The sequence below is a fragment of the Hemiscyllium ocellatum genome, chromosome 4, assembly GCF_020745735.1.
Source record: "Hemiscyllium ocellatum isolate sHemOce1 chromosome 4, sHemOce1.pat.X.cur, whole genome shotgun sequence".
Taxonomy (NCBI): domain Eukaryota; kingdom Metazoa; phylum Chordata; class Chondrichthyes; order Orectolobiformes; family Hemiscylliidae; genus Hemiscyllium; species Hemiscyllium ocellatum.
This window is the reverse complement of record NC_083404.1, coordinates 39551370-39576428: the sequence shown is the minus strand read 5'-3', so window position 1 is coordinate 39576428 and position 25059 is coordinate 39551370. Positions and strand designations below refer to the sequence as shown.

General features: G+C 42.9%; 1 protein-coding gene across 1 annotated transcript; it reads left to right on the top strand.

Annotated features, from left to right (window-relative positions):
- Nucleotides 1-12063: 12063 nt before the first annotated feature.
- Nucleotides 12064-23873, top strand: LOC132815356 (thyrotropin-releasing hormone receptor-like). The gene is made up of 3 exons (XM_060824226.1): nucleotides 12064-12148; nucleotides 12479-13340; nucleotides 22891-23873. Exons 2-3 carry the CDS (start codon nucleotides 12540-12542, stop codon nucleotides 23290-23292), a joined length of 1203 nt encoding a protein of 400 aa, XP_060680209.1. The 5' UTR covers nucleotides 12064-12148; nucleotides 12479-12539; the 3' UTR covers nucleotides 23293-23873.
- Nucleotides 23874-25059: the final 1186 nt, after the last annotated feature.

Genomic DNA, 25059 nt, shown 5'->3' with positions numbered 1-25059 from the left:
TCCCCACCCCACCCCATCCGCGGATCTTTATAGTGAAGGATTCGGTGTTGGTAATGCCATTGAACATCAAGGGGCAATGCATCGTGTAACTTTGCAGTGGGGCGGAATGCTGGAAATCAAACCCATTATTTCTGGCATTAACACAAACGTTAAGGAATTTTATCAAAGTTTATGCTGTCAGAAAGATTCATGTTAACAGAAAACTCGAGCCATGTTTATGTAAGAAACAAGAACTGCTTTTTATTACAAACAAGGAGATTATAAGTACACAATAGAGACTGTAAACTGTCAACTCATTTCCCTACTAGTTAAAACCTTTCTAAGAAACCCCTGTACCTACAAAGAGATACAGATAGACAAAGCAACATTGGTGTTATGGGTGGAAGGAAAATAAACACTGGGAAAATGGTTCAATAGCACCAGTCTTCTGAATTTGGTGATTCAATGGAATGTTCCTTTTGTCTCCTAAATCCTTTAATTAACTGAGCATTTCCTTCAGGTTTTTTTAATCTCATCACAGAAGGCACACACCAATGGGCTCACAAATTATAAAGTCTCTTATTTCTGGTTAAAAGCAACAGCAACTGGTAAAGGAAACTAAATTGGCTAACCTTGGGTTTTAGGTATTCTACTGAAGAGAAAGTGTGACAGAACGTTTGCCTTCCAGAAGCCCAAAAGCTTCTCATAGTATCAGTCACACCTTCAAGATATTCAGCTACCCAGGACCCAGTCAGATGGTTATCAAGCATCTACAACTGGTCACAACATCCCAAACCAATCAGCCTCTGAATCTCACCACACACACTGTCTGGTGTTAGTCCACCTACAAACAGTTTACCCCACTTCTTAACCAAAGCAGCAGTGTAAACACTGCACACAATGTGTTTCAGTAGTATGTGTTTAAATGTTTAGCAATTTCTTCCACAGTTGTTTAGATTAGATTACTTACAGTGTGGAAACAGGCCCTTCGGCCCAACAAGTCCACACCGACCCTCCGAAGCGCAACCCACCCATTCCCCTACATTTACCACTTACCTAACACTATGGGCAATTTAGCATGGCCAATTCACCTGACCCGCACATCTTTGGACTGTGGGAGGAAACCGGAGCACCCGGAGTAAACCCACGCAGACACGGGGAGAACGTGCAAACTCCACACAGTCAGTCGCCTGAGTCAGGAATTGAACCTGGGTCTCAGGTGCTGTGAGACAGCAGTGCTAACCACTGTGCCACCGTGCCGCCCAATTGTAAAACTGTCACTTTTCCAATTCAATTCACAATTTTAAAATAGCAAAATGAAAAGATGCTGTTTTTACATTGTATTCCCTCTTTTTGGAGTTGGTCATTGCCTGCACTTTAGTGGCATGCATGCTATTTGCCACTTATCAACCCAGGAATGGTTATTGTCTGGATCTTGCTGCATTCCGACATGACTGCTTCAGTTTGTGAGATATCACAAAGGGTTTGTAAGTTGCTGGTAAAAGACTCTTGCCACCATTGTAGCCCAGTGGTGGACAGTGTGCCATTTAGGTGAGTTTTGTGAATGGCTTATGTGTTGTTAGAGTCGGACTCATTCAGAAGAGTATTTTATCACAGGCGTAACTCATGGCTTATAGATGGTGGACAGGATCTGGTGAGTCAGTAAATTAGTCACTCACCACAGAATTCCCAGCCTCTGATCTGCTTATGTACCACTAGTATTGACAAGTCTAGACAGGTTAAATTCTTGGTCAATTGGTGAGGATGGTGGAGGGCAATGCCACTGAATAAGAAAAATAAATTATTAGATTCACATGGATGTTATTTGCCATTTAACAGCCCAAGTCAGAATGTTGTCCATGTCTAGCAGCATTTGGACACTATGTCAGTATCAAAGAATTGCAAATGGTGTTGAGAATTGTGCAATCATTAGCAACTATTCCAGCTTCAGATCTTATGATGGGGCCAAGATTATTGATGAAGCAGTTGAAGACAATAGGGCCTAGAACATACTCTGAGGAATACTTAGTTTGGTGCTCTGGAGCTGAGATGAATAGCATCTAACAACCATAACCATCTTCTTTTGCGCTGAGTATGTCTTCAGTGAGGAGATAATTGGTCAGTAAATGGTGCTCAATAGCATTGTCAATGATCACTTTCATCACGTCATTGATGACTAAGAGTTGAGTGGTGAGGTGTTAACTAATTGAATCTGGCTTGCTTCTTGCAGACAGCACACAGGTGGTAATTTTTCACATTGCCAGGTATGTACCAGTGTTGTAGTGGTATTAGAACAGTTTGGTTGGAGTGTAAGCAGTTCTAGAGCATGTCTTCTGTATCAAAGCAGGGATATTGTCAGTATGGATGTTTGCAGTATCCATCATCTGCACCTGTTTCTTAATACCACATGGAGTGAACCAAATTGGCAGAAGAGTTCCATCTTGGACGAAGCCGTGATGGAACATCCAGTCAGTACATCTGACTGAAAATAGCTGCAAATGTTTCAACCTTGTCTTTTAAACTGATAGGAACAGGAATATGCCATTTAGCCCATCGAGCCTGCCTCACTATTCCACATTATCATGTCTGATCAAACAATTCAATACCTTCTACCAATCTCATTTCCATAATCCTCTATGCTATTGATAATCAGAAATCTATCAATCTCTATCTTTAAGACATTCAAAGGCTGAGCTTCTGCAGTTTCTGTGGTAGAGAATTCCAAATGTTCGAAACCCTCCAAGTGAAACTTTTCCCTCATTTCAGACATAAGTAGCACCCCCTCCCCCAAGCTGTCTGATCTCTCATTGTTAGGACAGATCTGCCAGCTTGAGAATCCTTTGCTACACTCCTTCTAATAATAATAGTACTTTCCCTGAGATAAGAAGGCAAAATTAGCACACTGTACTTCAGGTGTGATGTAACAAAGCTACTATACAATCGAAGTAAGACATTACTACTTTTGAATTCAAATCTTCTTGCAATAAAAGCTAACATTCCATTGGCCTTCCTAATAAATTCCTACATTTGTATGTTAGCTTTCAGAGTTTTTTTTGACAAGGTGTCTTTCTAGGACTTTCCAACCTCTTGCCATTTTGGAAATATTCAGAATATTTGTTTCTCCTGCCAAAAATGGATGATCTCTTATTGCATTCCACATTAAATTCCATCTGCCATGTTCTTGCCCTTTCGCCAATCATGTCCGGATTATCCTGAGGGCACTTTACATCTTCCTCAAGACACAGTATCCCACTTTTCTTTATTTTATCTGCCAAGTTGGAAATATTACATTTGGTAAATGATATATATTGAGAATAGCTGCGGCCCAAATATGTCCACAAGTCATACCTTGCCAGTATGAGAATTACTCACTTATTCCTACTTTCTGGTTTCTGTCTGTTAGTTAATCAGTAACCAATCTGAGTACATTATCTCCATCCTATAGTTAATCAGTAACCAATCTGAGTACATTATCTCCATCCTATATGTTTTAATGTTTCCAAACAGCTTCATGAAGAGGATTTCATCAGAAACCTTCTGAAATCTAGGTATACTATGTTCATCAACTGTCTTATCAAATTTACTACTAACGTCTTCAAAAAATCTCCATCAATTTCATCAAATATAATTTTCCATTTACAAATCCAAGCTAACCCAGTCAGATCATTATCATCCAAGTGTCTATTTATCATGGGAGCTTTACAAAAGATTCCAGCATTTTCCCTACATCATATGTCAGGCTAAGATTCCTCATTTTCTCTCTCACTGCCTTCTTTAAAAATGGGGGATATTTTCCACTTTCCGATCCACAGGAATTCGACCAGAATCTATGGAGTTTCTCTCCAACCACTTGTGTCTCAAGTTCTGGGAGAGTTATTTAAATTTTCTAGTGAAAACAGACATTTAGCTTGTCTGTCATTTCTTTATTTCCCACCAGAAAGAGCTCAGATTCTGCCTCGAATGGATCCACATTTGTTTTAGCCCAATGTTGCCTTTTTATATATCTCTGTTGGCTTTTACAGTCAGCTTTTCTATTTTTTTTGCAGGATTGTATTCATATTCTATTCTTCCTTTCCTTAGCAGTTTCTTGGGCCTCCATTGCTGCATTCAAAAATCTGTCAGGTCCTAGATATACTGCAGTTTCTGGCAACTTTATACGCCTTTTTAATAAAATCTGATTCAATCCATTAGATGTCCTTAAATATTTTCCTCCATGCAGTCATGTTTCTGTAATAGCAAATAGATCACACTCATGTATCTCTACTTCTGCTGTTAGATCATCTCCCTTGCTGCTCCATCCAGGCACAGTGCCCTTAACTTTCTCTTTTCGACATCATTCCATTGTCGAAGCATGTTTAGTTTGTTTCTTCGGTCTTCTAGTCTCCCTAGAATCTTATTGACATTCTCTTATCAACTTTACTCCCTTACAATTTGAGTAACCTCTCAGGTTCACATTCCCCCTGACAAGTTGGTTCATACCCACCGCAACAGCACCAGCAAATTTCCCTGTGAGGATATCAGTCCCAGTCAGGAGGTCATAGAGGTCTACAGCACAGAAGCTCCATCAAGTCTGTACTGGTCAAAAACAAACACCTACAATTCCATTTTCCTGCACTTGGCGCATACCATTGTCTGTCTTGGCATACAATTGTACATCTTAATACATCTTGAATGTTATGAGATTTACTGCTTTTACTACCCTTGCAGTCAGTGATTTCCAGCTTCCCACCATTGGCTGAATGAAAAGAGATATCCTCAGATACTCTTTGAACTTCCTGAACTTTACCTTAAATCTATACCTCAGTCATTAAACTATTCACTAAGGGGAATAGTTCCTTCCTGTCTACTCTGTCTCTTCCCCTCATAATTTTACACAGCTCACTCATGTCCATCCTCAGTCTCCTTTGCTCCAATGAAAACAACTCCAATCTATCCAATATCTCTTCATAACTAGAACTCTCTAACCCAGGTAACATTGTGAAAAATCTCCTCTGCACCCTCTCCAGTACTAACACATGCTCCTAGTTCCAGAACTGCACACAAGTACTGTAGCTGTAACCTAACCAACAATTCCAGCATTACCTCTCTGCTCTTAAACTCTGCCTCAGCCAATAATGTTGTGTCCCATATACCCTCATAACTACTTGATTTACTTATCCTGCTATCTTAAGAGTCAGTTGAATATGCACACCGAGGTCCTCTGATCCTTTGTGCTTCCTAAGTTCCCACCATTCATCCTGTATTCCCTTGCCTTGTTTGTCCTGCCCAAGTACATCACTTCACATTTATCTGGTTTGAATTCCAGTCCTGTTAAGATGTACGTTGTCCAGCTTGTACAGGTCACAGTAGCACCAGATCTGGTTGCAATTCCTCAGAAATCTGATCCCCCAGCCAGACATTCATTTGATCAATCCTTGTGTCCTCATACTCACTAACACATGGCACAGGGAATAATCCTGCTCTTGAGGTCCTGCTTTTTCACTTCTGTCCTAACTCCCTGACAGCTGCTTTCAGGATCTCATTCCCATTCCTATCTATGTTGTCAGTACCAGTGCGGGCCATGACTTCAAGCCCTTCTCCAGAAAGAAGTCCTCTGGCCACACCTTGGCATTCTCAAACCTGGCACTGGGGAGGCAAAACTCCAAACCTAGAGTCACATTTACCAGCATGAAAATGCCTGTCTGATCCCTGATTATTGAATCACTATAATTATTGCTGTTCTGTTCTCCTTCTCCTCTATCCTTGTGGTGCCATAGGCATGAGTCTAGCTGCACTCCCCTGAGATACCACTGCCTTCACCAATATGTGCAATGTGCTATGATCCCCTGTGGGAATGGGAATATTCATTGATCTTCCTTCTCCAGTTAGATGCTTCACTGAGCAGCCTCATTCACATCAGATGTGACAGACTGGTAGCCCTTCGTTCAGATCCACTGGTGTGTGGGATTGCTCAGTTACATATTACAGATGCTACTTCAGTTGTTAACATACACTTTATTCTGTGTTGCAGTTATACCAGGTTGGCACTTCATTTTTGGGCATGCCTGATGGTTCTCCTGGCACGTGTTTCATCACTCCTCCTTGAAGCAGGATTAATTTCTTGGCTTATATAATAAAACTAAGAACTGTGGGTGCTGAATATATGAAACAAAAACAGAAATAGCTGGAGAAACTCAACAGGTCTGGTGTCATCTATGGAGAGAAAGCAGAGTTAACATTTTGATCGAGTGACTCTTTTTCAGGAATCCCATGGCCTGATGATGATAGAAGATGGAGGTCATGCTTGGTCATGAGGCAACAGATTATAATTGAATGTAATTCTGCTGTTGTTGATAACCACAGTATCTCTTAAATTTTAGGTTTCAAGCTACTATAAACCTATCCCACTTAGCATGGTTGTTGTGCCACATAATACAATGGATGTTGTCCTCAGGGTTGAAAAATGTGGTGTTGGAAAAACACAGCAGGCCAGAAAAGAACCTTCAGGAAGAAGGGCTGATGCCCGAAACATCGATTCTCCTGCTCCTCGGATGCTGCCTGGCCTGCTGTGTTTTTCCAGCACCACATTTTTCAACTCTGGTACTCCAGCATCTGCAGTCCTCACTTTCTCCTAGTTGTCCTCAGGACGAAGACTTCACCTGCCTAAGACTATGATCACTCCTAGCAATACAGACACAGATAGATGCTCCTTCAAGTATGAGATCAGATAAATTTTTGGAAGTACATATAAAAATGGCAAAGAATAAAAACCCAATGTTTGTCCCCATTTAAAGCATTTGGTGTCTCAAGGTCTGTTTTCTGGTTAGTCTCTAAGCAGTTGTGACCTCAGCAATGCATTCTGTGCACTAACTAACTAGGTTTCTGCTTGCTGAACCCATCTGATTTCTGCAGGGTCAGCATTTTGGCTCCTAACATAGAATGGTACAGCACAGAATGAGTTACTCAGCCTTTCAGAGCCTGAATACTGAGCTTGAAATTGGAAGCCTATTTGTGGGGGATAGGAAGTTGCATATAAGAAGCCCTTAAACATCTGGGGCTCAAATTCCCCAGGCCATCCAAACACTTGTAGTACTTCATGTGATGAGTGAGTGAACAGGAAAAGGTAAGTCATAAATCCATTCAGGATTGAGATACACCGGGTTCTAGCCATCTGCAGTAGTTGTTGCTGGTGCTTTCATCAATGCCATTGATGAAGAAAGGGAAGGCGTTGGACAGGTTTCATGGCTGCCTTTTCATGTGGGATCTATTTCTTTCTTTCTGGGAGGCCCAGGCACCCCTCTAAGCAAACGGACTCAATGAAAACATGCACTATTCTGCAATGGCTATGTTCCTGAGCCATGCCTATCATAGCAGGCCTTCCTGTTTTCCTCCTCATGAGCACCTCTCAGTGCTTGCACACTCATGCAAGTATTAGCCTTGTCTCTTGCCTCCAAGTTACATAGTCCTAGATTCAAGTCACCCTTTAGAGATGTAAGCACAAACATTATGACTGATGCCCTAGTGCTAGTACCAAACCACTACTAGCGGTGCTATGGTAGCATAGTGGTAGCACTGTTGCCACTCAGCTGCCAGGGACCTAGATTTGATTCCAGCCTTGGGTGATTATTTATGTGAAGTTTGCATATTCTCCCTGCATGGGTTTCATCCAGTTGCTCCAGTTTCCTTTCACAGACCACAGATGTACAAGTTAGATGGATTGGCCATGCTAAATTGTCCAAGTGTCTAGGGGTGTTAGCCATGGGAAATGCTGGGTTACAGGCACAGAGTGTTTTGGGGGGAAGAGGGTCTCGGTGGGATACTGTTCAGACAGTCAGTGTGGACTCAATGGGCCAAATGGCCTACTTCCACACCATAAGGATTCTATGAGTCTTTCAGATATGGTAGTGAATTGGTTTTCCTGGCAAATAGCTAGAATCAACTAACAACGTTTAAACAGATTGACTACTGGTTGCTTCCTTCAGTACAACAGTGACCACATTTTAGAAGCAATTCATTGGTTGTGAAGCACTCTGGAAGTAATGTCTTATCTGACCTCATACTCGAAGGAGCATCTATCCGTGTCAGTTTTGGTAGCAGTGACCATAGTCCTCATCAAAGGAAAACAAACAATTGCCTGTAATGACAGTAAAGCCTGTACTGGCCATAGGATAAAATTAGTTTCTGAGGGATTTTCCAATTCTTTCAAGGTCCTGTGAGTATGTTAGATTGATAATGATGAATTGACTATGGACAATGTTGCAGGCATTTACTCACAATTTTATTCTTCAGTTCTTTGTTTTTAACTTCTCTCTCCTGCTCTGATAATTTATTCAATTACAGAACCACAGAAACCTACTGCATAGAAAGAGGCCATGAACCCTATTTAGTAATGTTTCTGTGACATTGCCTAGAACCAGCACCATTAATTTTAACAGTATTGCCTGTCTCTTTGTTGGTGATGCTGGAAAGTTAAGCCCTTGCCTCTGACAGCACTGTGGTGAGAGTTACATTTGTTTTACTGCCAACGAAGCCATTAACAAACTCACTGGGATTGCACGTGTGTAAACTTAACAAGCCTCCAACTCATGGCCAGGCAGGAACAGCCTGGTTTATTCCTTGCAATATTTCATATTTTATAAAAAGATTCAGAATTCATAAAGAATGGCTGTTCCACTCTAGATTCTTTTCCTCTGATCTCTGTCGTCTTCTTCCAGCATCTGAGCAGAAAGCTATATGTAAAAATTATTGGAATGATTCTGTATTGGAACAATTTCTCTAATTACTGTAATTGATTTCTTTGTGACATTATACCATGGTACTGTTATTTCTTGATCAATAATTCAATAAGCTGAACATATAATTTGCAATCAGGACTAAAATGGCCAAAGAAATAACCAATATTATCCTTCTTCATTTTCATGTCTGGCATTTACAACTGTAGCTCCATCACCATTATCCAAGTAATGATTCAGTATTCTATATGCATGTTGTTTTAAAGCTCAGGCATGTTTTATTACTTTGAATCAAATTATGGATTCAATAGAAACCAAAGTGGACTGTTTTGGGTCTTTTGAAAAATAACTCATTTGAAAAATATTTTCATATCTTTTTGATTCGTGATGTTATTTGCACAGCTGCTTTTTATAAAAAAAAAGTCACTGTTTCAGCTTAATCAAGATTTTGGGTCAAAGAGAGAAGAGGGAGAGGGAAAGATAGACTGCAGACTGAGACTCTAGAGTTGGGTCAAACAATACTGCCAAGCCACATCAGCCTTTTGTACTTTTGTTAAATACTTCATTAAACTTTGTATGTTTATTTATTGTTTAAAAAAATTGGTAAATGCAATCCTATCTACAAGTTTTTTTTTAATTAGCTCTTGCTGGATTCCAGAGAAAAATTCAAATAAAAAAACACAGGGATTTCATGTCAGACTCTGTAACTGATAACCTGCACAGAATAAATTTTTATTGCCTTGTCCTCTAGTATTGATCAAAATGACCTTATTTTATGTCTCTATCTTATTTTCCAAATAAAATTCACTGCATTTGAAATATTTTTCACTTAACTGAAATAAGCATGGTAGTATATCATGAAAGAACGTTTGAATTTTAATAATAGGACTGCAAGTAGTTCTTGTGCCTTTTTAATCAGTATTATCACCAGGTGCTTTTCTTTCTTGAGACAGAGAGAGAGAGAGAGTTCCTAGCAGGTATACAGTGCTACAGCCTTCATTTCAGTATCTTGCTGTCAACATTTTGCTGCGTATTCTGCCTGCAGGTGTTATGTTTGTAGGCTTGTTAATTGTGTAAAAGGTTCCACCTCCAACACATGAACATTCTCTTAAATGTATAGATCAAAAAAGGAGATGGAGGCCTTTCTACACTTTTTCAGGAAGTTAGAGGGCTGGGCTCGTTGCTTTTCAGTAACGTGTTAATTTCAGTCTGATTGTTGTCAAATTCACATTGAAATTTGGTGTAAAAAAACCAGAAAATGCTGGAGAAACACAGTATGTCTCGCAGCATGTATAGAGAGACAAAAACAGAGTTAACATTTTGAGTCCAGGATGATTCTACTTCAGAAATTTGGCTACTTGTAGTCAGGTGGTGTTTGCAGCACTTTAAGTATTTTTGGCCCAGTTTTTAAAATCATTTCAGTCCATGAAAGTCCCAGATATTAATTTGGGTATTTGGATGCAAAAATCAATAGTTCATATTTTACGTCATCATGTCAGGGTAGGTCATGAAATCTGTTTTCAGATAATTGAATCAACTGACAGAGCATTAGAATCCAAAACCACATGCTCCTAGTTTTATTAGTGCCAATTAAATAGTAGAAATACTGCACTTATATAGCACCCTGAACAAAATAAACTGTCCCAAGTTGCTTCCTATGAGCAATTATCAAATAAAGAAAGAATGATACTGAGTTATAGAAGGAGATATTAGGACATTGATCAAAAGCTTGATTGAAAATCAACATTTGAAAGATTCTTTTCAAAGAGGAAGGTGGAGAGGTTAAGGAGGAGTTCCAATGGTGGAGAGAAGGAAATTGAAAATGTGCAAGAGGCAAGAATTGGAAAAGTGCAGAGATTTTGGAATGTATATAGAGCTGGAGGAAATACAAGAGATCGGGAAAGGCCCAGGCTATTTTGGAATTTGAAAAGAAGAATGGGAAAATTCTCTTGCAAACATTCTCCTGCAGAAAGGAAGACTTTGCTTTATATAGCACCATTTTTTCCTCAGCGTTTGCCAAACCACCTCACAGCCAACAAAATACTTTTCTGAAAAGCAGTCACTTCTGATATGGAGATGAAGACAACAATTTCCGTACAGCAATATTTCACAAATAAGACGATAACACACCTAATAATCTGTTTCCTTGGTGACGTTGTTTGAGGGTAAATTTTTGGGTACACTCTACTTTTCCTCCAGTAGTGCTAATGGATTTTTTTTAAAAACACATATGGGCAGAACCTAAATTTAAGACAGCATTATCCTCAGGGGAGATAATGCGCTCAAATCCTTGACTGAGGCTAAATTCATCTTCTATACCCACTTCAACTGAAGTGAAATAGGCATGAAGAGTATCCATACAAATGGATTCAAAATAAAGAATATAAATGCAATTAGAGAGCTGTCAATGTGAAGGAACACGTTCTGCCCCAATCCCAAACGAGCAGTTGTTCCTCAGCCCGAGGAATGGTATGTAAACTAAAACCTTAAGTGGATAAAGACCTGTCTCAGGCAGTAATGATTTGGAGATGCCGGTGTTGCACTGGAGTGTACAAAGTTAAAAATCAAAACAGAAGGTTATAGTCCAACAGGTTTAATTGGAAGCACTAGCTTTCTGAGCGCTGCTCCTTCATCAGGTGGTTCATCAACCTTCCTCAACCAGCTGAAGGAGCGTCGCCCCGAAAGCTAGTGCTTCCAATTAAACCTGTTGGACTATAACCTGGTGTTGTGTGATTTTTAACTTTGTCTCAGACAGCCCTGTACAGAGGACTCTTGTGGCACAGTGGTCCGGGTTCAAGCCCTGCCTGCTCTGGTGAGGACGGGACTTGCGAAACAAAAAAACCCCCAGAAATTGCTGGAAGAGTTCTGGCAAGAGTTAACGTTTCGAATTTAGCGCCCCCCTCTTCAGAACGCAGGCCTGAGTGAAGATGGAGAAGTGACAAGTCGACAGGGGGTAATGGGGTGGGAGACTGCACCAGCTCAGCCCGCCTGCTGGAGGGCAAAAATCACAGGGAAAGGCACAGCGGAGAGCGGAATAATAAGAGTAAGAGGAAGGCTGGTTGCAGTTATGTGACTGTGTGGAGTAATTTGGGAACAGGAGCTGCTGGAGTGTGGCCAGGTCAGGGGATTCGTAACTGAGGGGGAGTTGGAGAGAGCGAGACGGATCGATGGGAATCCTTCCCAGTTCAGAAAACTGGGGCAGTGCAGACTTTTAAGGAGCTCTCTGCAGCCGGTGCTGGGAAAGGGTTCTGAATTCCAGACGTGGTTACAACTTTCCAAGCACGGTTTCGGTTCAGTTCGGGGTGACATTTTTCGACTAAATCTGCATGGTGTACGTGCAGGGAAATGTTAACAGCAGTTTGTCAGTGCTGGAGCCTGCCCTCGGTATTTCCTCTGAAGAGTCAGTCTGTGTAGAGTCGAGCCCATTCAGGAGGTTCTAGGAGGGCTTAATCTTAACTGTGAGTATCTTGGACTGGTTAAGACTTACTGTCTTATCACCCTCCTGTTTAAAACGATTACTCTGTCACTCATCTTTCAACTTTGGGTATAAATGTGAAAATGGATGGCTGTATAATTTAATTCAATTATGCATCCAGTCAGGTATCATTGGATTGAGACACAGTGCCGTACATCTAATTACCAAAGGGTTTTTTTTAAATAAAAGTAAATACGCTTTCTGTAGAAATGTTTTTGGAAGTCAGTGAAGAGAATGATACAGCCACATGCCATCCTTACTGAATCTTCTTTTCAGTGGAGACTCATTTATCCTTATGTTCACTCCACTTCAGGTCAGAGGTGGACAGTTGCTGATTCTGCTCAACAGCAGCACCATCCCAGGGACGCAGAGAGATGCAGCTTCAACTGGCCATGGAGAACCTGAGTTCCCACCATGAGGAGCAGCTGAACGAGAGCTTTGGCAACAGGACAGAGCAGAGTCGCGAGTACCGAGTGGCGAGCGTGGCTCTCATCCTGCTGGTGTGTGGAGTTGGGATTGTGGGAAATGTGCTGGTGGTCTTTGTGGTCCTCAGCACAAAGCACATGAGGACCCCGACAAACTGTTACCTGGTGAGCCTGGCAGTGGCTGACCTGGTGGTACTGATAGCTGCTGGTCTCCCCAACATCACCAACACCATCTACGGATCATGGGTCTATGGTTACACGGGCTGCCTGACAATCACGTACCTGCAATACCTGGGCGTTAATGTGTCTTCCTGCTCAATAACTGCATTCACTATTGAGAGATACATCGCAATCTGCCACCCTATGAAAGCCCAGTTTATCTGCACTACATCCAGAGCTAAAAAGATTATCCTGTTAGTGTGGACTTCCACTTCTCTCTATTGCATGATGTGGCTTTTCCTGTTAGATATTAAACATACCAGCTACAAGGGTATGACAGTGGTGGTTTGTGACTATAAAGTCTCCCGAAAATTTTATCTGCCCATTTATTTTCTTGATTTCTTTCTGTTCTACATTGCTCCCCTGGTCCTGGCCACTGTCCTATACTGGATGATCAGCAGGATTTTGTTTCTGAATCCCATCCACACTGATCCAACAGAAAGCAACAAACACCAGAGGGGCGGATCCATGGGCCACCAACAAACAAGTGACACCTTTACGCCCAACAGCACAGCCACTTCCAGGAAACAGGCAAGTACAAACAGCTATCACCTGTCATTTCATTGGGGTCCCTCCTGGGTCCTGCTTAGACTAGCCTCACTCTTGTCATGAGCTGGAAGGTTCCCACAAGAACATTTATTGCTTCCTTCTTTCAACCACCTTCCACAATAGTTGGCTTCGAGAAGAACAACCAGGTAAAAACAATGACTGCAGGTGCTGGAAACCAGATTCTGGAGTAGAGTGGCGCTGGAAAAACACAGCAGTTCAGGCAGCATCCGAGGAGCAGGAAAATTGACGTTTCAAGCAATCAGGAATACAGGCAGAGTGTCTGAAGGGTGGAGAGATAAATGAGAGGATGGTGGGGGTGGGGAGAAAGTAGCATAGAGTACAATAGGTGAGTGGGGGTGGGAATGAAGGTGATAGGTCAGGGAGGAGGGTGGGGGAAGGTAGCAAAGAGTACAAAGGGTGGATGGGGGTGGGATGAAGGTCGGGGAGGAGGGTGGAGTGGATAGACAATAGACAATAGGTGCAGGAGTAGGCCATTCTACCCTTCAAGCCTGCACCTCCTTAATCTGTATCCTGTTCCTGCCTTATCTCCATAACCCTTGATTCCACTATCCTTGAGAGCTCTATCCAACTCTTTCTTAAATGAATCCAGAGACTGGGCCTCCACTGTACTCTGGGGCAGAGCATTCCACACACCCACCACACTCTGGGTGAAGAAGTTTCTCCTCATCTCTGTCCTAAATGGTCTACCCCGTATTTTAAGCTGTGTCCTCTGGTTCGGCACTCACCCATCAGCTGAAACATGTTTCCTGCCTCCAGAGTGTCCAATCCTTTAATAATCTTATATGTCTCAAGCAGTCTTCTAAACTTAAGGGTATACAAGCCCAGTCACTCCAGTCTTTCAGTGTAAAGTAGTCCTGCCATTCCAGGAATTGACCTCGTGAACCTACGCTGCACTCCCTCAATAGCCAGAATGTCTTTCCTCAAATTTGGAGACCAGAACTGCACACAGTACTCCAGGTATGGTCTCACCAGGGCCCTGTACAGCTGCAGAAGAACCTCTTTGCATCTATACTCAATCCCTCTTGTATTGAAGGCCAACATGCTATTAGCCTTCTTCAGATGGAAAAGAAGATAGGCCGGTAGGCCAGGTCATGGGGACAGTACTGAGCTGGAAGACTGGAACTGGGGTGAGGTGGGAGAAGGGGAAATGAGGAAACTGGTGAAGTCCACATTGATACCCTGGGGTTGAAGTGTTCGGATGCAGAAGATGAGGCATTCTTCCTCCAGACATTGGGTGGTGAGAGAGCGGTGGTGAAGGAGGCCCAGGACCTCCATGTCCTCAGCAGAGTGGGAGGGGGAGTTGAAATGTTGGGCCACGAGGCGGTGTGGTTGATTGGTGCGGGTGTCCCGGAGATGTTCCCTAAAGCGCTCTGCTAGGAGGCGTCCAGTCTCCCCAATGTAGAGGAGACCGCATCGGGAGCAACGGATACAATAAATGATATTAGTGGATGTGCAGGTAGAACTTTAGGGCCTTGGATAGAGGTGAGGGAGGAGGTGTGGGCACAGGTTTTACAGTTCCTGCGGTGGCAGGGGAAGGTGCCAGGATGGGAGGGTGGGTTGTAGGGGGGCGAGGACCTGACCAGGTAGTCACGGAGGGAACGGTCTTTGCGGAAGATGGAAGGGGGTGGGGAAAGAAATATATCCCTGGTGGTGGGGTCCGTTTGGAGGTGGCAGAAATGTCGGCGGATGATTTGGTTTATGCGAAGGTTGGTAGGGTGGAAGGTGAGCACCGGGGGTGGGGGGGGGGGGGGGGGGGGGGGGGGGGGTGTTGGTGGGGGGGGTGTTCTGTCCCTGTTATGGTTGGAGGGGTGGGAACTGAAGGCGGATGTGCAGGATGTGGATGAGATGCGTTGGAGGGTATCTGTAACCACGTGGGAAGGGAAATTGCGGTCTCTAAAGAAGGAGGCCATCTGGTGTGTTCTGTGGTGGAACTGGTCCTCCTGGGAGCAGATACCGTGGAAGCAGAAGAATTGGGAATACAGGATGGCATTTTTGCAGGAGGTAGGGTGGGAAGAGGTGTAATCCAGGTAGCTGTGGGAGTCGGTGGGTTTGTAAAGCATGGTCGGTGTCAAGTCGGTCGTCATTAATGGAGATGGAGAGGTCCAGGAAAGGTGTCAGAGATGGTCCAGGTAAATTTAAGGTCGGGGTGAAGTTGATGAATTGCTCAACCTCCTCACGGGAGCACGAGGTGGCACCAATGCAGTCATCAATGTAGCGGAGGAAGAGGTGGGGAGTGGTGCCGGTGTAATTATGGAAGATGGACTGTTCTACATAGCCAACAAAGAGACAGGCATAGCTGGGGCCCATGCGGGTGCCCATGGCTACCCCTTTGGTCTGGAGGAAGTGGGAGGATTTGAAGGAGAAATTGTTAAGGGTGAGGACCAGTTCGGCCAAACGAATGAGAGTGTCAGTGGAAGGGTACTGTTGGGGATGTCGGGAGAGGAAGAAACGGAGGGCTTGGAGACCCTGGTCATAGCGGATGGACGTGTAGAGGGATTGGATATCAATGGTGAAGGTGAGGCATTGGGGGCCAGGAAAGGGAAGTCTTGGAGGAGGTGGAGGGCATGGATGGTGTCTCAACTGTATGTGGGGAGTTCCTGGACTGGGGGGATAGGACAGTGTCGAGGTAGGTAGAGATGAGTTCAGTGGGGCAGGAGAATGCTGAGACAATGGGTCGGCCAGGGTGGTCAGGCTCGTGGATCTTGGGAAGGAGGTAGAACTGGGCAGTGCGGGGTTCCCGGACTATGAGGTTGGAAGCTGTGGGTGGGAGATCTCCTGAGGTGATGAGGTTCTGTATGGTCTGGGAGATGATAATTTGGTGATGGGAGGTGGGGTCATGGTCGAGGGGTGGTAGGAGGAGGTGTCTTCGAGTTAGCATTTGGCTTCAGCGGTGTAGATGTCAGTGTGCTAGACTATCACTGCGCCCCCTTTATCTGCTGGCTTGATGGTGAGGTTGGGATTGGAGCAGAGGGATTGGAGGGCTGCGCGTTGTGAGGGTGAGAGGTTGGGGTGGGGGAGGTGGGGTAGACAGATTGAGGCGGTTAATGTCCCGGCGGCAGTTGGAAATGAAGAGGTCGAGGGCAGGTAATAGGCCAGCGCGGGGTGACCAGGAGGATGGAGTGAGTTGGAGGTGGTCAAAGGGGTCCTCGGAAGATGGGCAGGAATCCTGATTGTGAAAGTAAGCTCGGAGGTGGAGACGGTGGAAAAAGTGTTCGATATCACGGCGTGTATTAAATTCATTGATGCGTGGGTGGAGGGGGATGAAGGTGAGGCCTTTGCTGAGGACTAATCATTCGTCTTCAGTGAGGGGGAGGTCGAGGGATGGTGAAAACTCAGCAGGGCTGGGAGTTGGGATCTGGTGTGGGTGTGGAGCTGGGAGTAGGGGCGGAACCCGTAACTAGAGTGGGTGTGGTGATGGGGGGAATGGGGGTAGAGTCATGAGCAGGGATGCAGTGTAGCTGAATAACTAGCAAACGGACTGCCAGCTTCCATTGATACGGTGGTAGTGTCCCTATCACATAGCCACAAGGTCCAGATTCAGAAGGTTCTGCCCAGGAGGTGTGTCATAACATGTCTGACCAGGTAGATCATTTCCAGTGACAAAGCAACTTTCTCAGCACAGACTCAGGCAGTTCACAGGAGGTCAGAGCAAAGTCAGCTCTATCGAAACTTGACAAGTGCAAAATGGCGTGGCTGCTACCCTCCACTGGCTGAGGCTTTCACAGCACCAAGAACCTGCTGGAAGCTGGTGACTCCAAGGTTGCTGGAGATGGGACAATAACCATATTCATCCTACAATACTGCAGTGGTCTTTCTCTCTCTCTCCCTCCCTGTCTGTCCGGCATAGTCAAAGTTGCTGACCATCTGTGTAATGAGTTACACTAACCAGGCCACCTCAGGCCAGCTACTGGACATGATCATTCTGGAGGTAACTCCTCCTTTGGCTGCTTTCCTGAAGGGTCATTCTTACAGAATTACAACACCCACTGTATTTTGTTTTTTCTACTGAGCTTCTGGACCTTCAGTGGAGGTTGGAGGGAAGACCTGAGCTTTCAAAGCCCTGCAAACCCCTGGTACAATTCCAGCTTTTTAAAACTGAACATAAACTGTGAAAGGGTGGAACACATCTAACCTTAACGTAAATTATAATCCGCCCAGCCAGACTTACACTTTCTGTCTCACACTTTCTCTATCTCCATTCACTAACCGTGATGTCACACATTTATTCCTCCATCACACACTTTCTCACTCAACAACTCACTGCTTCTCTGTCACACAATACCCTTTTTCTGTCACACTTACCTTGTCACATTTTTTTACCTTAGTCGCTCTGTCACAGTCTCTCTCTCTCTCTCACACATACTCTATGTGTTCCGCACTCTTTCCATATCACACACTCTTCCCCCACTGTCACACCCACTTTCTCACTGTCAAACATTCATTCTCAGACTCCCTCATTCTGATATTTTCTCTCTTTCTGACACATGTACTATCTCTGTCACACACTCTCCCGTTACTGTCAAACACACAGTGTCCCTGCCTTTGCTTCACATTCTCTCTGTCATCGACTCTCTGTGTTGCAGTCACCCTCTCAGTCTCACACTCTCTCTCTGTTACACACTCCCTGATCTTTCTCACACTGATATTTCTGCCTTGCTGACTCGCACTCTCCATACCACTCGTTATTCTGTCTCACTTTCTCTACCTCTCTGTTACAAATCTTCCCCTCCATCGCATTCTCTCTCTTTGTCACATTATTACACTCTGTCTCTTATTGTTCATGCCTGGAATGTCAGCCAGCATTTATTGCTCATCCTGTAGTCTTTTAGAAGATTGTGCTGAACTGCCTTCTTGAACCACTGCAATCCATTTGATGTAGGTAGACTCAGTGCTGTTGAGAGAGTTTCAGGATTTTGACCCAGTGGCAACGAAGGAACGAGAATATATTTTTGACTTAGGCTTGTTGGGAAAGTTGCAAGTGGCAGTGTTTCAATGTTTTTGCTGCCCTTGTCCTTCTAAATGTAATTGTTGCTCTGTCACATATGATTTTTCACTGTCACACAGTCTCTCGCTCCCTCTGTCACACTGTTACACATTATTTTTCTGTCACACACTCTCTCTATCACACACTCTTTCCACATCATACATTCTTTCTGTCTCTCACCCTCTCTCTTTCTCTCACCCTCTCTCTTCACTGCCACACACTCTGTGTCACAGTCTGTCTGTCATATATGTTGTTTGTCACACACTCTCACGCGCATTCCCTCTGTCTCACACACACACTTTGTTGTAACCTATCCTTCTGTCACAGTCTTGCTGTGTCCCAAATTCTCTCTTTCTCACACATGCTCTCTCTAGCTGTCACACACTCACTCTGTCTCACACTTGGTCCCTCTGTCACCCGCACTTTTTGACAATCTCTCTCTCTCTTTCTCTTTCTTTCTGTGTCACATGCTCCCTCTGTCTCACTCCCTCTCCCTCTCCATTATTCTCTCTCTTGGCCTGTAACACATGCTCTCTGCCTCACAAATACTTTCCCTGGCACAGTGCCTCTCACTGTCACACACTCTCCTTTGTCTCACATTCTCTCCCTCTCACATACACACTCTCTTACCTTTTCATACACTAATACAATCTGCCAGACAATCTCTGTAGCACACACTATGTCACATCTCTTTCTTTGTCTGGTTGTCTCACTCTTACTCTTGGTCTCGTTCTCTCTCTCTCTCTTTCTTTCTCTCTTGCTCTCTCTCTCTCTCCTAGTCCCATACTCTATGTCTCTCAGTCTCAAACTCTCCTACGTCTCATACACGTACTCTCTTTCTCTCTCTGTGTCAAATACACTCTCCCTCTGTCTCACACTTCCTCAGTCTTACATGCTTTCTCTCTCTCTCCCTGCAACACATATAGTTTCCCTCTATCACACACCCTTCCTCTCTGCCACAAGATCCTTTCCTTTGTTTCACGTTCACTTTTTTCTGTCTCATACTCTCTCTGTCACACACTCTCCCCCTTTCTCACACTCTCTATCTCTCACACTCTCTATCTCACACACTCTCTCCCTCATGCTCTTTTCTCTCTTTCTACCACATTCCCTCTTGCTCTGCCACACTCTGTTTGTCTGTCTCACATGCTGTCTGTTTGCCTGTCTCTCCCTCTCTGCGTCACACACTCTGTCTCTGTCTCACACTTTCTGTCATACAGTCTTGCTGTCACACTATCACTGTCTTACTCAGTATCTCTCACTGTCACACACTCTCTCTCTATCACACTCTGTCATATTGTCTCTATCACAGTATCTCTCTCTCTCACACACACTATTATACAAACATAAAGCATTGGACTTAGAAAAGCAGGAAGCCTGCTTGAATCTCTCCACCATTCAATAAAATATACCCAATCTGATATTGCATTAACCGCATTTTCTTGCCTGCTCCTGATAAGCTTTGACTCCCTTCCAGGTCAAGAATTGATCTAACTCTGTCTCAAAATTATTCAAAGATTGATTCAATGACCTGCACCACTTGCTTGGAATGGTTCCAAGGACTCATGACTTTTTGAGATAATAACTTCTCCTCATGTCTAAGCCTTAAATGGAGAACTCCTTAATTTTAATCCTTCTCTGCTGGAGACATCCTTTCAGCTTGTACCTTGTCAGGCCCCCTCAGGATTTTGTGTGTTTCAATAAGTTCACTCCTCATTCTTTTAAATTCCAATAAATACAGACCCAGTCTATCCAAACTTCCCCAGTATGATATCCTCTTCATCCCAGATATTAGAGCATTCTCTGAACTGCTTCTAACTCATTCACATCCTTTCTTAAATAAAAATGACACAGTGTTCTAAATACGACTTCACCAATCTCCAGCTCAGTGACTCTGAGCTAAAGCTTCTCTAGCAGTGGAGCCTCACTACAGGCATGTTTTCCCCGGTTCACACTTAGTGTCCAGAAAGTCCCATATTCTGCAGATGCAACACACCATCTGCCCTGCCTGCTTTATTTTGTGTTAATTAATTGTTACAAATAAATCCGTTAAGCTTTTATGACTACGAGTAAAGCTAACAAATTGCAATAAGCTTACATATACTAATACAATCTTCTGATTTTACAATATAATTAACAAAGTACTCATCGATCACTGACTGGTTTCCCTGTGACTTCACATTGATTTTTTTCAGTCAAGACTGGACCGATGTCTTTGTTTGCAAAAATTTTATTCATAAAATCTGTAAAAGTACATTACAAACCATTTCACTTGTACATTATATGAATTTACAACACAATTCAACTTGTCTCCATATATCATATTCCATTCTTAGGTGTCTCAATACAATTGTAATGATCTTAATACTTACATTCCATGTCAGCCATACAGCCTGAGGATAAAACAATTTGATTGAAAATTTTAGGTAGCACAATAGAAGCAAACTCTTCACAAGAAACTGTGCTCCAGTCTGAGGTAGCTTAATACAAACTTATGTTCTTAGATGCTTACAGTGTCAATTCCTTCTCAGGCATGCAGTCAAAGAAGTTATTCAACTTCCAGTTCCTTCGTACACAATTAATTTAAAAAATCTTAAACAGTAACCTTTCCCTATTCTGTCTCTGCAATGGCTTTCCCAGGCTTTTATGCGTATCTCAGCATGTAGTCTTGGACCATGGAATCTGCCAGTCTGTAACACTTGATTGAGGATAACTCTTTGCACTGGAAGACCAGCAAATTTCAGGGAGATCAAATAACATCTTTCACTGAGTTTATCTCTCCAGCCATAGTTAATGTTTATCTTGGTATGCGTTCTCTAGGAACAGCCCAATGAGCACAGAGCTACTTGGAATGAACCTAAACAAAAATCTCTCTCTTTTGCAGAGGCATGTTTCACAAGATAGGTGAATAAAGGTGTCTTTCCCACCATAGCCACCTCAAAGACAGCCTACCTAAGGGATGAGACTCTTGTCAGGTAGGAAGGATTTGGTAGGAAGATCTTTCTCACCAGCACCCAAGCCATATCTTGCTCCTAGTTTGTAAATTTTGCTGATAAAGAGTTCTTTCAAATGACTTTGATAGTCTGCCCAGAGGACAATCCAACAGAATTTACCATCTCCTGTTCTTGCATGACCTCTAGGACATTACATGCTGATCACTGCTTGATGAACTTGTGGTTAAAATTGTTTTTTCACTTAAATGCCTCCAAAAGGGACAGGCGGTGTACTCGACTGTGTTGACAGCCTGACTCAGGATTCTCCTCCCCCCTTTTCTTCAAGGTGTGGCTGGCTGCCTGCCTTCCACTCTTCCTCTTGCCCATTCATCTGCATTCTGCTGACTATATGCCTTAGAATCCTCATCTCGTCCACTCCTCTAGGTGCTGGTGACTGCCTGATTTGAGGTTCCACCTTTCATCCACTTATAGCTGTCACATCTCTCACTGTCACACTCCTCTGTCACATACTCTCACTGTCACACTCTCCCCTTCACACTGATTCTCTATCACACTTTATCACATTTTCTGTATTGTCCTCGTACTGTCACGTATTCCCTTTTCTCACAGTTTGCTGATAAATTTCTATTCTTTAATTAAGATATATTGTTTATTCTTATTGACTAGAAATTGATTTCATTGCTATTATTTGTGATTTACATAGATTGTCAAACTGCTGATACAATTCAATTATTTACTATAAAAGCATTCAAGTTTCATGGCTAACCATTTTTGTGGTTCACTGTGGAGATTAGTATCAGAAATCTGCCTTAATCAGTTATTTGTGCTGAGGCCCTTTAGTTTTTAAACAAGTAACAGTTTTCCTACAATTTCCTACAATTGTGCAACTTTAATCCCACTGCTTCCTTTTTTTCTCATCAGCCATTCTTATGAAATGAACAGTGCTAGAGCTGGCATTTCCTCCCTTCTGTAGATGTTGATGAATTGCCTTCTTGGACTACGAGTCCTTTTGATATGTCTGGGCGATTTCAAGGCCACTTCAGACAGCTGAGGACTGGAGTCCAATGTAGACCAGACTAGGCAATAATTGCAGATATCCATCCTTCGAGGATACCAGTGAACTGGATGGGTTATTCAGACAATTCAGAAGTTTCATGGTCACTCCCACGAGTGCCAATTTTGTATTCACATTCTGAAACTGACCTGGCAGAAATTGAACGCAACGACTTGGATTATTAGTCCTCAATACAATCATTGCATTGATCAATGTTTGGCACCTCAGATTCCAAAGCAGTCTACATCCAAATGCAGCAAGACCTGGATGAGAACTGGGACCAGAGGGCACAATCTCAGAGGGCATCGAAATGTACAAGCACTGACATGCCCTGATTGCCTGGCTGTATATAGTGTGGAGCTCTCGGGTATGTTCTGCCAGGTGTACAACACATTAGCAAGACTTTTGGGCAGTGGCAAATAGTTTACTGTTAAAGGAAAATTAAAAACTGATAGAAGTTTGTATTTTTTATGTTAGTATTAATGATTACAAAATAATTCTTCTTGTTTGGCTGCTTAGGTGACCAGGATGTTGGCTGTGGTGGTCATTCTCTTTGCTCTGTTGTGGATGCCTTACAGGACTCTTGTGGTCATCAACTCTTTTCTCAGCCAGCCCTTCACCAATCCCTGGATTCTGCTGTTCTGTCGAGTCTGTATCTACCTGAACAGTGCTGTCAACCCCATTATTTACAATCTGATGTCTCAGAAGTTCCGGGCAGCCTTCAGGAAGCTGTACACGTGTGAGGCGAAATTGTCAGAAAAACAAGCCAGTTATGATGTGGCTCTCAATAACAGCCTTAAGGAGCCTTCGCATGGAAGCCCTGACCACTTCAACACAGAACTAGAAGACATCACAGATCAGTTTCTGCCCTACAACATCTCCTCTGCTGCATCACCGAAGGTGGTGTTCAGTCAAGCCTGAAATCCAGCAGATAAACGAGTTTGACATGTAAATAAATTTACATTTTATTAATTGCAGATGAGTAATGACCAAGACACAAAGGAAGATGTTAATATATACATGGTTGTATTCAGTACTATACAAGACTCCAAAACATTCTCGCCAGTGAAATGTGGAAGGTCACTTCATTTGTATTATTGGGGAGGGTGGTCTTCTAGGGATGTGGGTTTAAATCCCGCAATGGCAAATAATGAAATTTGAATTCATTAAAAATTCTAGAATAAAAATCTAGCCTAACAGTGACCAAATAACCAACAATGATTATCATAAAAATCCATTACATTCACTAATATCCTTTAAGGAAGGAAATCTACCATAATATCCAGTCTGGGCTACGTGTGGTTCCAGACCCACAGTGACGTCACTGACACTTAACTGTCTCTGGAAATTAGGAATGGGCAATAAATGCTGGTCTAGCCAGTGATGCCAAATACCATGAATGAGTAAAAGTAACTATATTCATTCTGAATTCTGTGTCAATATTTAGAGTATAGTCAATCTAATTATGACTTGTGATGTGTTCTTCCAGGTTAACATGGTCTTTTCTAGGGTATCGTGGATTTCCTGAGCCAATAACTGTTAGAATGTGTAAATAATCAACATTTCAGATCATTCCAATAACGTTAAAAAAGGATTCAGATAATTCAAACTGGGCAAACAACATAACAAATTAATTTGGAGTTAAGGGAACTGGTGTTGTTACAGTGCATTCGAACTGAGTTCATTTCTTTCAGACACTGTCCTAACAAGATTTCAGGTTTGCTTACAATTCAATCATGTGAATTCCAATTCTTAGTGCAGATTTTATTTTTTAATGATTTACGCAACTCAGGAAGTCTTAAAATACGTTCTGAAAAATAATCAATGTTTCCTAACACCCTTCTGCAATGCCCACGCTATCTGGTACAATGTTCAGTAGACTTATTCCAAACCTACCCACTTGGAATTTCAAGTCTCAAAGTTTCTGTGTACAATTTTGATTGTAAGCCTGGCTTATTGGAAACAGTAATGACAATGGAGAATTGGAGAAGGAATGGAAGGATAGTGTACAGGAAGAGAAGTAGAGCCATGAATAAGCAGCAGTGAGGAGCCGGGGGGTGAGAAATGAATGGAGGATTGTTGGTTGGAAGAAATATTGGGGTAAAAAATGAGGTCTGCAGATGCTGGAGATCACAGCTGAAAATGTGTTGCTGGTTAAAGCACAGCAGGTTAGGCAGCGTCCAAGGAATAGGAAATTCGACATTTCGGGCATAAGCCCTTCATCAGGAAGAAGAAATATTGGCCCATTTGTCATTTCTGTGGGAAGATGTGAGGGGCTAATCCAAGAGAGATTTTCCAAATTGTGAAAGGATTTTGTCAGAGTCAATAATTAAAAATAATTTCCATTGGTTGAGAAATTGAGAACACAAAGACATACTCTACCAATTGTTGCAACAGAGATGAAGGTGGCAATTGGAGAGAGGTGCTAACCCTTCACAAGCTGAGCCTCCAGGACTCAAGGACTGCAGCAAACAATCACGGAAGCAAATGACCTGGGAAATTCCAAGTAAATGAGTATTTCCTTTCCATTTCCTTTGAACTTGGAGGTTTATAAATTATTAAAATATGGAGGTGGCAAGAAATGATTTGAATGAGTAATGTGGTTTGGAGGTGAAAGGTGTTGTGATGAAACTTGCTGGAACTGTGTTCAAACAGAGTTGGCAACTCAAGTAAAAGTTGAAGATTTGT

Bases quoted from the DNA above. Each gene is read 5' to 3' on its own strand.
- LOC132815356 (XM_060824226.1), top strand. From the start codon at position 12,540: ATGCAGCTTCAACTGGCCATGGAGAACCTGAGTTCCCACCATGAGGAG. The intron at 13,341-22,890 runs GCAAGTACAAAC...TTGGCTGCTTAG, and splicing joins CAGCCACTTCCAGGAAACAG to GTGACCAGGATGTTGGCTGT.